At 44.2% G+C, this 14,207-nt stretch overlaps 1 protein-coding gene across 16 annotated transcripts in view; it reads right to left on the reverse strand.

Annotated features, from left to right (window-relative positions):
• Positions 1-14,207, reverse strand: part of syngap1b (synaptic Ras GTPase activating protein 1b) — a 180,699-nt gene that overhangs the window by 28,706 nt on the left and 137,786 nt on the right. For 9 of the 16 annotated variants that reach the window (XM_065958271.1, XM_065958263.1, XM_065958257.1 and 6 more), the window contains 11 exons: positions 13,772-13,925; positions 13,343-13,441; positions 9,572-9,811; positions 7,929-8,264; positions 7,085-7,229; positions 5,117-5,261; positions 4,734-4,970; positions 3,604-3,805; positions 2,349-2,551; positions 1,658-1,859; positions 690-1,277 (listed from right to left, as the gene is read on the reverse strand). In XM_065958271.1, coding sequence (XP_065814343.1) covers positions 690-1,277; positions 1,658-1,859; positions 2,349-2,551; positions 3,604-3,805; positions 4,734-4,970; positions 5,117-5,261; positions 7,085-7,229; positions 7,929-8,264; positions 9,572-9,811; positions 13,343-13,441; positions 13,772-13,925 — 2,551 coding nt within the window. The remainder of the gene's footprint in view (positions 1-689; positions 1,278-1,657; positions 1,860-2,348; positions 2,552-3,603; positions 3,806-4,733; positions 4,971-5,116; positions 5,262-7,084; positions 7,230-7,928; positions 8,265-9,571; positions 9,812-13,342; positions 13,442-13,771; positions 13,926-14,207) is intronic. The other 7 variants (XM_065958261.1, XM_065958267.1, XM_065958260.1 and 4 more) reach the window with 5 other exon arrangements.

Consider the following 14,207-nt stretch of genomic DNA (forward strand, 5'->3'; position numbering starts at 1 on the left):
CCTCTAAGATCAAGCCCCTAAACTGTGGAATCGTCTCCCTCATCCCATCAGGTCTGCACCCTCTGTTGACTCTTTCCCGTCCTGTCTCAAAACACATTTTTATATGTTAGCATTTGAGTCCTCTGGTCCTGAATGGATCGTTTCTCTCAGGTTCCTTTGGTTGCTTTCTTTATTTTTGTGGATGTTGTGAACTCCTGTATATAAATATTTTTTTGTATGCATTGTACAGCGCTTTGGTCAGCTGCTGCTGTTTTTAAATGTGCTTTATAAATAAATGTGAGTTGACTTGACTTAAAGCCTGGAGACACTTTGAGTTTTACATTTTTCATCTGAAATGTCTCGGAGAGCTGAAATAAAATTCAGTTTGTCAATTCTGATACTTCACTCATGGTTTGAATTGTTTATAACTGTCGAATGGCTCTAGTGTCTCGAATGTGAAGAAATGCAACTCTTTTCTGAATGCTGTTGTTGTGCATTGAACATCTTTTGGTTTTTGGACCCTTGGAGGATAAAAAAAAAAAAACATATGACATCACCTTGGACTCTTTGTAATGGCCAATTCTCTCTGTTTTCTATCAATATATGAAATGAATGAAACATTTTAAATCCATCAGAATCATTTGAGAGAGTTAAAGATTCTTACAAAGTGGCTTCAAGATGTCATGGGAATAGTATGAACATACATGTACCTGCACATGCATGGACATCTGCCTGCGTCCGTATTCAGCCCTGGTGTAGTCATCGCTGTAGCTGTGGGAGTGGATGATGCTGGGCTGTCCCAGGTGACCGTCCCGGGTCCTGAGGGTGGACAGGTCCTCACTGCGAGAGAACCCCCCGTGGGCAAACTGTGGCAAGTAGCCCTGGTGAGACGAATCATCTGGAGCGAGGAGCAGGGGCGCTGGGGGCTGGGCGCGGCTGTGCTGGTGGTGGAGCTGTTGTTGAGGCCCGTCAGCGGTCGCCAGATGAAAGAGGGGATTCTGGAAGGAAAGCGGGTAGCGCATGGCGGCGGCCTGCTGTTGCTGCTGCTGGGATAGCGAGTCGGTGGTGGTGCCCATCTGGCTCAGCTGGCTCAGCCGGAGGCCGCCGGACATGCTGGAGCCGCCAGAGCCAGCTGACAACCTCCCACCGGCCCGCAGCTGGCTGCTCAGGCCCGACCCCAGGCCGCCACCGCCTCCGCTGCTCAGCCCTCCGAAGCTGCCCATGCCGGCGATGGAGGCCTGGGAGGAGTTGAGCATGTCCACCGACTGCAGGTTAGACACGCTGTTCATTCGGGAATCCTGGAGGTCCATCATAGATACGCTTTTATTGACACTGAGCACCTAGATATTACGGGATATGAAGGGCTAGTGTGCCCCCTGTTATTATGTATGCTAGGTGGCCACGGATGATATGGGTGAGGGTGGTGCGGGTGTTTTTACCGCGAGGCCTGGATATCGGAATGCCTCAAAGTATTTCCCAGGAAATACCGTTAGGATGAGTTGCGTGGTGAATCAGTGGAAAAAAAGCAGATGTCATGATATACTACAGCCTCGATCACACGATGGCAGATTCATTAAGTATGACTCACATGCATGTCATACTAACCTCACGTAGATAAAGAGATTAAAAACTAGTGGATGGGATGATTATTCCCGAGGTTCAGTGTGATAAGACTCACCTTAGGGTCTGGTTCTGTGATGTCCGAGCTGCTCGTGCAGTAGGCCGGGCTGGAGCGGGCCAGGGGAGGACGTGAGACGTAAAACATGTCTTTGGAGGACGCTCGATGGGGGTGGTCACGGTCCTGGAAACTCATCTGGTTGCGCGATGGTATGACCCCTCCGGCGGACGTAGGTGAAGGCAAGCGAGTGACATCTATAGAGCTGGAGAAGAGCGGTGAGTTAGGACAGGAGTGGCGACAGCAGAGACAAAGAAGAAGACGAGGCAAATTGTCTCTACTAACAGAAATGGTACTTTACTCAAACGCCACATTCAACAGAAATGTTTTGAGCCCTGATTTAAATGATTCAACTGTTGTAGCACACCCCAGATACTTTGGCAGTCTGTTCCAGTGGTGAGGGGTTTAAAAAACCAAAAGCTGCCTCAGCCTAATTGGTTCTTATTCTGGGCACACTGAGGAGGCCTGCCCCAGACGACCTGAGGTGTGTGAGTAGGTCTGAGAGGTATTTAGGCTCAAGACCATTAAGTCATTTAAAAACAAGTAATAGGATTTTAAAAACTACCCTTTGGGACACAGGTGCTACAAATTATCTTCAGACAATCGCTGGTGAAAATGTTGCAGGTCCAAGCCTGTTGGGAACTGATGCATTGCGCCATAACTTTTTCTCTTAAAAGTTCAGGATATCACCAACCTGTTAAGATTCGGCTTCATGAAATTTTGAAACTCGGACGAGATGCCCCTGTTGAAGCTCGGCCGTGACAGCAGCCTGTCCGCCTGTCTCTCCTGCACCCTGTCTATCTGATGGCTGGGCTGCCTCTGGAGGTGAGGGTTACGCAAGGCCATACTGATGTCATTCAGGAGGCGAGGCAAAGGACCCAGTTTGATGATGGCATCCTGTGGTTAAAGGAAGAAGAAACTGAGCTTTGCTGCATCAAATAGAAAATATCCTTGACTTTTCATTAAAATGCCGAACATCCATTTCCGCTCACCATGACTTCATGAGTTAATGACAGCCTGAGTAATGACTAACTGATAATAAAGTTTAGAGAAAAGTGAGGCATTTGTACAAATGAAACCCTGAAGTGACACATCCAGTATGAGTTGGATTAGTTCAGGGTCAAAATAAAACTTTAAGTGTTTTTCAAGAGGTGGACAAACCGATCTGTATAACATTTATCTGTTGTTGGAAAAGTTTTTTTTTACGTATATCTTACAGGTGGTTTCAAGTTTTGTTTAATAAACTAATACCTTCAAACCCTGTCTAACTAACTGGGCAAGTAGCACTACTAACAGAGAAAAATAAATATATAGGACTTAAGGACTTGTTGTCATAAAATCTTTTATTATACGTATTATGCAAAATAACCATGTTTTTTCTAACTACGTGTCCCTAGTCTGTCTTCAAACCCTATCCAAATATGAGATGGTGTTTGTTCTGCCCTCTGAGTCTGCCTTCTCACCGTAAACAATAGGACATGGAGAGAGAAAAGCCAGAACCACCCAAGCCCTTCCAGAGAGGGGGCGTGGTCAGACACAGTTCATTTACATATTTAAAGATACAGACACAGAAACAGCCTGATCTGAGCAGGCCTGAAATAGCGGGGTTTATAGGCATGATCAAATACAGGACCAGTGGATTAAGAACAAGAAACTTCAAAGACATTATTTAGGAGCTCTGAGACTGATTCATGCAGGCCTTCATGCAGCACTAACTGTTGCTGCGCTGCTAAGAGTTGGATGCCTTATCCCAGTGAAGACCTAAGTTAGTCAGTGAAAGTCACCAAAGGGAAATAAAGAGGGACTATCCGTCTGGGAGTGAAACGAGAGGAAAAGATAAAGTAAAGCTGCGGTGAGTGGTGAAGATAATGACCACTGAATATAAAAGTTAAAGAGTGAATGCTGCAAGTCTATTTTGGCACCTGATGATGTTGCATCTGTTGGTCTACCTTGCTGAGCTGAGCCATAACCTCCCAGAGAAGACTGTGCAGAATCGACAGCTCCCTGCCGAGGTCGATGTATCCCTCAAAGCCGCCTGCATTGCTGACACTGTCCAGGTTGGAGATCTCATACAGGAACTGCTGCATGGAGCCCCACTCCATCTCTAAAAACTCATTCATGAAACACATGTACTCCTCCTTGTTGCCGAACCTGAGGGGGTAAAGGAACGAATGCCAGTGAGGAGAAAGAAGAAGAACAGTATGAAAGAAAACAGGAGAGAAGCCAGAAAAAACAAGTGAAACGCTGAAATAAATGTCAACTCCAGTCAGCATACATAGAAACTGTTGAATTGAGGTTATGTTTCCTAAAAAAAAACAAAATGTCTTCCACTGCCATCTTGTCAAGACCAAAATAGTACAAGACCTTCCGTTGTTTCATTTTAATTCTCTGTCATTAACCCTTTTCATGTCATTGTTACGTGCTGCCCTGTTCTCTCTCTCTCTGCCTCTACCTGCTGCACACCTGAGGAGGAAAGGGAGGGGTATTTAGAGGAACCAAGTAGGAGAGACAGGGGCACACACACTCTGGGCAATGAGAGATTTTTCTTTTTTTTTTTTTGGGCTGGAGATCATCGACAGTCCTATTTTGGTCTTTTGTTGTTTTTTTGGCTAGACTTTTCTTCGTAGTTACTTTTAGGGGAAGGTGTCGAGAGCAGCGACCCCTTATGTGTATGGCTTAGGACTTTCCCAGCTTTTGTTCTTTTTGGCCAGGTCTCCAGCCCCATTTGTTTCTGTGGTTTCTTATTTGTCATTGAATACTTTGAAGGGGGAGCTTAAGTTGATAATTTTGGTTAAGGAGGCCATAACAATCATGCTCCAATATGACTCAGGTTATTTCAAGAATTATGGGCAGAGCAGTGAAGGAAGAACGAACACAGTTAAAATGTTAATATATGGAGGTTTTTGTTCAATGGATTTCCGTTTAGAACATCTGTTTTCTTGTAATCCCAGAAAGGTTTTTAATGTCTGATTGCTTTGTTTCTTTACTCAACACTTAATATATACGCTTGTAAGAAACAATTTAGTATGCAGCAGTATAAATGTAAATGAAATTATACAGAAAATGAAAGAATACTGACTTGGAGAAGTTGGCCAGGTTTTGCACTACTTTTGCAATGAGGGTGAGCGTGCGTGACGTCTGCTCGTCAGGATACTCCTGGGTGAGATTGAAGAGCGATGGTGACATGATGGCGGGACACAGGAAGCGCAGGAAGAGGGAACCGCTGATGAGACGGTCGGCGATGTCTTCCCGACCCCTCTCAGCACAGCGCACTCTCCAGGAGGCAAAGACTTCCTTTAGCTCTCGAGGGAAAACACTGTGGAGAAAAAAAAAAAAAACAAGATGAGGAAAGTTAAAGTTTCTACAGTTTCCCAAACAATAACCTGAAGTCTCATGCATTTTTAAAAGAGCAGAGAGGGATAAACACACCAAAAAAAATGACTTATTCTGCTTAATACTCACCAATGGGAGTTGACAATCTTACAGAGTGCCAGTTCACAGCACATTCGGAGATTGGCTTGGTGGTCTGCGAGCACAGAGGGTGGTGTTCTCATGGGATCCACTTCACAATTTTCCTCTGACTCATACAAGGCTCTAATGAACTCCCCTGCAAATGACATTTCATTAGTAACAGCAAAACAGTGCAGATTATTAGATCAGGCTAAGGGTCTGAAATACAGAAAAGCAGAAACAACAGAAACTGATAGAACTAAAGGAAATGAAATAGTATCTCAAATATGTTTCCATCAGCAGCAAACTCAATAAAGTAACCTTGGTGGTAGGCTAATTAGCCATTCAGCTAAGTGAGGCAGCGAAAAGGTCAATGTTGGAGCTACAGTAGGTAACGGTACATTTTGTTTAGCCCACCTAAAACTCCGAAAGAAAACATTAAAGATGAAATTTTGTAGCTCCATCCATTATCTTTATCGCTTTTCCTATTGGAGGTCGCGGGGGGCTGGAGCCGATCCCAGCTGTCATTGGGCGAGAGGCGGGGTACACTCTGGACTGTATGCCAGTCAATCACAGGGCTGACATATAGAGACAGACAACCAGCCCCACTCACATTAGCACCTACTAATTCAAATTATTATTATGTAGGTTATATAAAAGGAAAAAAAAAATCTAATTGGACATAACAATCTGGCATAATTACCTCAATTGAAGGTAAACAGATCGGCTGCCAATACAATGTTGATGTCAATGATCTAAACCATAGCAAGCACACTGACGTTTGAATTTTTCAATCTGAGAAATGTTGCTACAGACAGACCATATCATAATCTTCCTAAAACAAAGGAATTGATTATTGAGATTATTGCAAAACTCTCTTTACACTACATGGTTACCAATCATCGTCTGATCGTCTCTGGGAGCGGATGCAAATTTTCTCTGTAATTCTGGTGAAGCCAGAGGTTAGCTTTGCAATTAACGGGATTAAGTTTGTCCAAATAACATCCAAATGCATATTCAGTGAAGCTTTGTCAAAAGTGACCTCAAGAGGAGACAAAAACAATGTTTAAAATGCCTGTTGGTTGAATGGAGGTTTAATCGATCATTTCATTTCATTTGAGTTGGAAACTTCGATGGCTCTCTTTCAGTTGTAACATTGCGAGAACTCTGTTTTAATGCACCTAGACAGAGCATCCCTGAGTGGGTGGGGCCATCGCTCTTCCCCCACATTGTGGCCGGGCTAACGGTTGGACAGTGAGGGGTTCCCTCGAAAAGACAAACAAACATATGAAACATGTTTGAGCCTCAGAGCGAAACATGACTGGTAAATGGACTTGAGCTTGTAGAGCGCTTTTCTACTCTTCTAACTACTCAAAGCTCTTTTTCACCTCAGGTCACACCTACACATTCACACACTGATGGCAGAGGTTGCTTTGTAGAGTGTCCATCAGAAGTAACTAATCATGCACGCCGTGTCTTGCCCAAAGAGATGGGGATCGAACCCCTGTCCTTCCAGTTGAAAGACGACCGACTCTACCAACTGAGCCACAGCCGCCCCAATATAAACAAGCTGAGTGGAAACACCGTCCTGTCCGTGTAAACACAGAGCTCAGAACAACAAATCCAAAGGGGTGTTCAACTTCATTCTCTTTTTACAAAGTCTTTCCTCCACTATCATATCTACTTAGAGTTTATTTGATTTTTCCCACAGAGAAATTCAGAATGTATCATCAAGAACCATTACTTTGGGTTTAGTATACCTTTTCAACCAAACTATCATCAGGGAAGGAAAAACAATGACACAGAGAGAAACTGGCTGAGGATTTACCTTTTAATTAAAAGTTGTGCAATTTCAAAACTTCCAAAAGTCAATCTCCTGAATTAGAAATTACTTTCACATAAGTTTGAATATTTCCAACAGCTGCTTCCGTTTATACATTGACGTACTCAAATGTCAAGTGCCTCGCTGTTCAGACTCACCTATAGCGTCCTTGAGGTACTTATGTCCGATCAGTTTGAGGTACTCTTCTATGGCTTTGGTGGCCAGAGTGTTCTCTCTGAATATAAGGTGTTCTCGGTCGATGAATCTGTCCACCTCGCACATCGCCATGTCTGACAGGAAATCCTGGAGGAAAGATCAACTGATTATTCATCTATAATATATCATTGGAAGCTTGATCCAAAGGAAACTGGACTTGAGACTCAAGGACAATATTTTCTGCTCATCAGGATGTAAAAGCTTTAGCCCCGTTTCCACCGACCGGGTAGGTTTGGTTCAGTAAACCCTGATCTTGCTCACGTTTCCACAGCCAACCTTATCCTTACACATCACGAAATCACAACGACATGACAAAGTGCAAACTGCCAATAAATTCAATAAATAATAAGAACGTGACACAGAAGACAAAGATCAATGATTCCCAGGAAGGTCTGCATGTCCGAGGAAAAAAACTAAAACAGCCTTGAAATTACCCTCTCCCAATCCTCAGGATATTTAATGTGGTGTGTTTTTTGTTTGTGCTTTATTACTGTTGTTGCATGGGAAATGAAGATTCTTTCGACCAATCAATGGACTGAAGTGTGTCTAGCTCCAACCTTTAGGGTCTGATCGATACGCTTGGCACCCCAGCAGAAGACTATAGCCACAATACATTGGGCACGCGTACTATCCAATGCGCCACCAGCATCACACCCTTCCCAACTTATGACAGTGGAAACGCCAATGCATGTGTACCGTACCAAACCAAACTGAACCGGACTGCTTGGTGTAAACGGTGCTTTTTGTTTTCACACATTTAAAAGTCAAAGAAGAGGCGTCCCTTACCTTAGCTTTCCCTGTGCTCTGCAGTATATGCACCAACGCACAGGCCACCTCCTCTTTGCTCTTCACACTCAGCACGGGCTCCAGCACGGCACACAGGGTGCGGTAGTTATTGGTGACGTACTCGGCAAACTCCTTGTACAGCTCCATGGGCAGGATGTTCATGGTCTGGAAGCGGGACTTGAGGCGTAGGGATGCGTTGATGATCTTCCCTCCACCGACGCCGGCTCCCTTGGTGAGGACGCTGGGCTGGATGACAGGGTACCACTGCTCCACAAACTGACGTCCAGTGATGCTGGAGATGGGGATGCTTACAAGTCCTAAGTATGTGCTCTTTTCCTTCGAGGGGGAAAAAAAAAAAAAGAAGATATCAGTCAAGATGAGCAACTGTCACAGAAGAGAAGTCTCCCGTTTAGCCGCGCTGTTAGGATTCCATTAAAATAATCTCAGAGACTTGAATTGCAGAATAAGTTCATTTAAAGCTTTAGCACTGAATAAATTATGAGAATAAAGACTAACACTGGATCCCTGGAGCGTCTTTGGAAGCTACACATGACTGTCTCTCTGTGCTGCTGCTGCTGCTACTCTCGGCCTCAAATGAGAATATGACTTACTGAATTTGTGACTTTGTATTAACTCCTTTGCTTTTTTAATGTTGAAAAATGAAAAAAAAACCTTGAAGGAGCGAACAACACAATCTTTACTGATTAAAAACACAAAACGGCCTTATTGCTGTGTATCTGCAGGGGGCTGATAGGGTCGCTGATCCATGGCAGTGACTCAATGATTAATTCATCACTTATGATTGTTTTTTTCTTATTCTTTAAAGCAGTCTAAACATCCTCACTGCATCTTGAAGACTCTGGTTTTCTCTCCAACCCAAACTACGGACGTAGTATGACTACAACTCTTCTGTTCTCAATCCAAATCAAAAGATCAACGGGCGAGACCCCATTTAGTTATTGTCTTTTTTTTAATCTAACTTTACGCTTCTTCAGGGACAAAAAAAAAGTTCCTCTCAAATTGTAAACAGACATAAAAACAAATTCCATAAATTCTTTATAGGTTAATTAGATTTTCCACTTTAACTGGATCAGGTTTTTTTATTTTTAATTTTAATGTTTTTATTTTTATTTTTAATCTTTGGCCTTCATTTTAGAAACAGGACAGTGTACAGAGTCAGAAACCGAGGACAGGGAGTGAGTGGGGAACGACTTGCGGGACAGGAGCTACAGGCCGGATTCCAACTCGGGCCGCCCGCTTTCGAGGAGCTTGACCTCTGTACATGGGGCGCACGTACTAGCCACAAGGCTACCGGCGCAGCATCGGATCAGGTCTTTGACCAGTTTAAGTCCTGTTAAAAAATATCAAATCATTTTCAAAAGTTTAACCCTTCAAATGCCAGTTTGTACATAATGCTGCAGATTTTAACATTGCAGGCCTGTACCACTTCGAGGTCACTGAGGTGTGCTGACCAGTTGTTTTCAGACATTCAAACCACAAGGTTGAAGACCAGAGGAGCTTTTTCAGCTATTAATCTTATTAATTAATCTGCCTGTTGGAAACCTAAACAATGAACTCGCTTTGAGGAGCCAAAGATTTAGGTGATAATAACTCCTTTTGAACCTGCTTAATCTTTTGGATACCTTGCGTCTCTTCTTGTCCGTCTCCTTGTATAGATGAAGGCGTAGGTTGCGGACGGCAGGCAGGTTGTTGAATTCAAAGTGCTCGCCCCAGAAGACGGTGTCGGTGCGGGGCTTGCTGGTGGTGCGTGCATACAGCATGTCGTCCAGGCAAAGTTCGCAGTAGTAGCGTTTCTTGGCTGGAAGCTCTCGGGCCTCGATGATCCAAAGTTTGAGCACATTGTCCACCCTCCGGCTGTTGTCCTGCGTGGAGATGAGGTCAGGTCAAATAAGGATGAAGTGCATCTTGTAAAAGAGACAATCAAAAGCTGCACAAAGAGAAGATGAAACCATGCAGCAACATCAAAACATGACACAACAAAGAAGAAAAGTTCAGAGATATGGAAACAGCGACAGTTTGTGTGTGTGTGTGTGTGTGTGTGTGTGTGTGTGTGTGTGTGTGTGTGTGTGTGTGTGTGTGTGTGTGTGTGAATAAGGGGTGACAGCAGGTCAGCCTGCAGGAGAACAAAGTCAATGACAGGAAAGAAATAGCTGGCGACATGGCGAGCGAGCTTCTGTGGATTGTAGGCAGAGCTTGATGAATTGCTCTTCACTCTGAACATGAATACGGAGACAGAAGACAGCGTGACAGCGACACAGAAATGAGAAGATGAGAGAAAATGTGAAGGAGAAGAGAGGGAGAGTGGACTCACTGGATGAAAAAAGTCATCCACTTAAACATACTAAGACACAAATGACACAATGCATCCAAAGCGAGGGACAAACAATGGTGCTGATGTTTCTGAAAACAGCTACACTTCCTAATCATGATCGCAAAGCCCCCGCTATATTTGACATCCCCATGGGGGGGAGAGGAAGCCGCCTTGATTGCACAGCGATGCCTCAGTGAACGGGGGCTGAGTCATTTCAATCGGGCTCCAATGCCATCGCTGTTAGTCCGCTGTTTGCATCAGACTATTCCAGTTCTTATTCAGATAGCTCTATACGTGAGCATCAGCTAGATCCACACTTGTTAAGTTGTCCATTTGCATGCTCTTTGATAAGCAGCGCCAAGCGCGAGGTATAATTAATTCCAAACTCCTGCGTTTGAATGTGCTGGGCATCTGGTGGCTCAGTTTGCTAGTGCACACACGGTGCAGCAGCACCAGCATGGGCTCCCCTTCTCCATCTTGATGTCGTGTTATATCTTACTCTACATTCTGTCATATCTCAGATTTACTACCCAAAAAATGAGGGGGAAAAAAAACACCAAAGCAGGGTGAAGTGGCTGCTCTCCTTTTGAGAAAAAAAAATCAAAGAGGGAATTAAAACGCTCTAGAAAGTTAAGAAGCGTAATGATAATCCTGGTCTCTGCAGCGAGTCTTATCTCTGTCGTTGCATCTGGTCTGAGGAGCACGGAGCGTGTTGTTTTGGGGTAGGAGGGGGATGGTTTTGGAGACAGTCCCCCCCGCCGAAGTGCAGTTCTTGGAGCTCCATGACTCAGCCAGGACACCCGCGGCCCGGGCATCTGGACGAGGCATTCAGCTCGGGTGATGTTTCATCTCAGCCTGGCTTAATAACGGCTAGTCCCTGGTCGCCTTCAAAGCTGCATATCTCACATGCCTGTTCACTCTTTCTAATAACAGAGAGAGGGAGATGTGGGATGATTTTACACCACTATGAAATCTGGGTCAAAATTAGGATATTAGTTTTACTCTGAGTTGATTTGAAGAGCTTAGGTTTGTTGTTTTATTTAAGCTGTGAGGATGGAAATAGGGTCACGGCGCTTTAAAGCTGCACTAGGAAAGATTTTTAAATGACAGAAACACCACCATATCAACTTTGAATCATACAGTCCTGCTGCAAATACTCTGTTTTTTAAATAAGGGAACACTGACATTGGGCCTCATGCAAGAACATTAGGCGTGTAGAAGTATTCAGACTTCCTTCAATCCTTTAACTACAACCTAAATCCCCTCATTTCAGCCTGATGAGTTCCCCGGATTCACCGAGACGTGCTTGTTCACAAGATTGAATCATTAGCATACTAGATGCTTCTAAAGGATGCCTGTTCAGCTCTGTTTGTGGGAAAACGAATGCTACCTAAAAAAGTGAAAGGAGAATTTAGCGCAGCAGAGATAACGGCCTGCAAAGCTCTGTACTGTAGCAGAAACAAAGAGGGAATTATTCAGAGTGAGGTTAAGGTTAAGGTCGATAGTTTTCAAACTGTTCCCGAGCACGATTGCTCCCCGCTTCCCCTCGCTCCCTCTGGTCTGCTTCCATATTTGTAACATCGTTCCATGCCTGAGTACACATACATATGTACACAGTCCAACACAGCAGGTGGCAGTATGCACATAGTTGGTTTGCAAATCTGCCAAGAAGCAGAAAGAGGAAGACGCAACTATGTAAACAACTCGCAGGCTGAGTCCGTCCTGCTAACTGTGATTGTCTTTTTTATTATTTATTTTACTTTACAGAGACGCCAACAACGATCCTCTTCCTACTTCCACGTCCATGGTGCAGCTCGAGGGACAAAATGGGCCCGTGTATGGCGACTTTTGAAGTGATAGGAGCTGTTTAGAATGACATAGTAAAGCAGTCCACTTCCTTATATGTGCACAGTTGAGTTCACACATCTCCCACTGACCGTACTCGAGGAGGCTATGGCACGGCACCCGAGTACGGCACGTCTGATCTCTGATCAAATCAACCAGACTTTGGGGTCAAGTCTACTAGAATCTGGGCCCGGGTCCCTCATGTGAAACGAACCTAAATGTTGGAAAATGTCAAATTTTCATGACTGATATAGAGACATTCAAAAGGAATGGACTGGGTATCTGATCTCAAGCCAAATGTAATTTTTCCTAATAAAGAGTGGTAGACAATATGCACATGACTTGAACTACAGGTTCAGGTTCAGGTTCAGGTTGAGTATGTTTCGTTCTTACGAGAAAATCACTGAATTACAGAAATCTCTTGAAACTGCAGTGAGGAATTTTTGTGGTTACTGTTGGTCTTGCTGCCTCCTGTAGACAACGCAAAACATTTCTATCTTCTTGCTGATCTTATACTGTACATATATAAGTGGTGTTTAAAAAAAAAAAAACGTGTATCCTACTTTCTTTGGTTTGGAAAATGAAAGTCTTTTTCATTAGTTCACTGCATAATGTTTTGTCTGACACCTACCCTGCAGCAGCGGTTTCAGCCATTGAAATAGAAACCGTATAGAAAGGGTTGATTCTTAGGCTGATGGTCTCATTTGCTTTTGTAGGTCATAAAGAAGAATCAGTGTTCATTTTCAATCTGTTTCATGAACAGCTAAAAACTCCTCACAGCAGCTTTAAAGTACTCCAACGTGCAAATGTGTCTGGTTTTTGAATGAGGCACATGGTCTCCTAATGAGCTAAGTCCTGAACTCAGCGATATTTGATCTTTTGTGTCTTATCCCCTCAGTATCCTTCAGTGTAGAGCATTAGAGTAAACATGAGACTGCTGTGTGTTATTCACTGCCACCACATTACCTGATATGTGGTCATTACAGTTTTCCTAAAAACAGCAGTTTGGAGCCTCCACATGCAACATTACCTCGTGCAGCTTTAATATCAGCTCTGAGAAGCGGCTGAATCCAACAGCACAGACACACACAGACACGAGGATGGAGTTCACACAGAGGAATGAAGCGGTGCGCTCGTATTGGAAGAAAAACAGACAACAACGGGAGACGGGGAGGAGAGAGAGAGACACACAGACAGAGGGATCGTCCTTTGTTCGCATCCCTTTCTCTCCCCTCACCTTGTTGGGCTTGACAGCTCTCTGCAGGTTCTCGATCCATTTGTCTCTCTCTGCAGCTGAGCGACACGCAAAGCACTTGGTTCCCGATGCCGTAGTCACCTGAGGTTATAGCCAATGGTAAATTCAACAACCACAGCCATTAGTAACTATGGAGACTGCAAGTGAGGCGCCAAAACAATGTTGTGCATTCACTCTCAACCTCTGTCATGTTGCGCTAATGGAAAGGTGATGGAAGGTGATCTTCTGCAGCAAATTAGGAAGGATCCCTGTTCTTTTTATCTTTGACATGCAAAAAAAATTATTCACACACGAGTCTCTTTCACATCACTGTCACTTGTCAGGAAAAACAATGTATTTTCTGCACTATTTGTGTGTTGTTGTTTTTTTTTTGCTGCTGTTTGTTCACACCGTGCAGGCCTTATTCCTCACCTCAAAGCAGTACTCTTGTCCCAGGATGCTGGAGTGCACAGGTTTGATGATGGCGTCCTCGTCCAGAGTAAGGTCCAGCGCCTCGGCAGCGCTGCTGGGAGACAGCAAGGACTCATGAGAGTGGGACTCTTTGAAGCTTTGCATCAAACGGGTCCTGGGGGGAGGGAGAGCTGTGGTTAGATGTGGAGAGGGGAGGCTTGTTTATTGGAGGTGGCACACGGCGGCTTCAGTTCTGAGTCCAAGAAATTACAGGAAATTTGTTTATCACTGGTGATGCATGAGCCAGACAAGTTCCTTTTGATTTTTATCTTAGCGTACCAACGGCCCTATAAGGAATAAAAGGACCATCAACACGTCCCCAATGTCTGTGTTATGAATGTCTCCTGCCAAGAAGAGATAATCAGGTGTCAGCATCAAACGTGATATGTTGAATTGT

The sequence above is a fragment of the Labrus bergylta genome, chromosome 8, assembly GCF_963930695.1.
Source record: "Labrus bergylta chromosome 8, fLabBer1.1, whole genome shotgun sequence".
Classification (NCBI taxonomy): domain Eukaryota; kingdom Metazoa; phylum Chordata; class Actinopteri; order Labriformes; family Labridae; genus Labrus; species Labrus bergylta.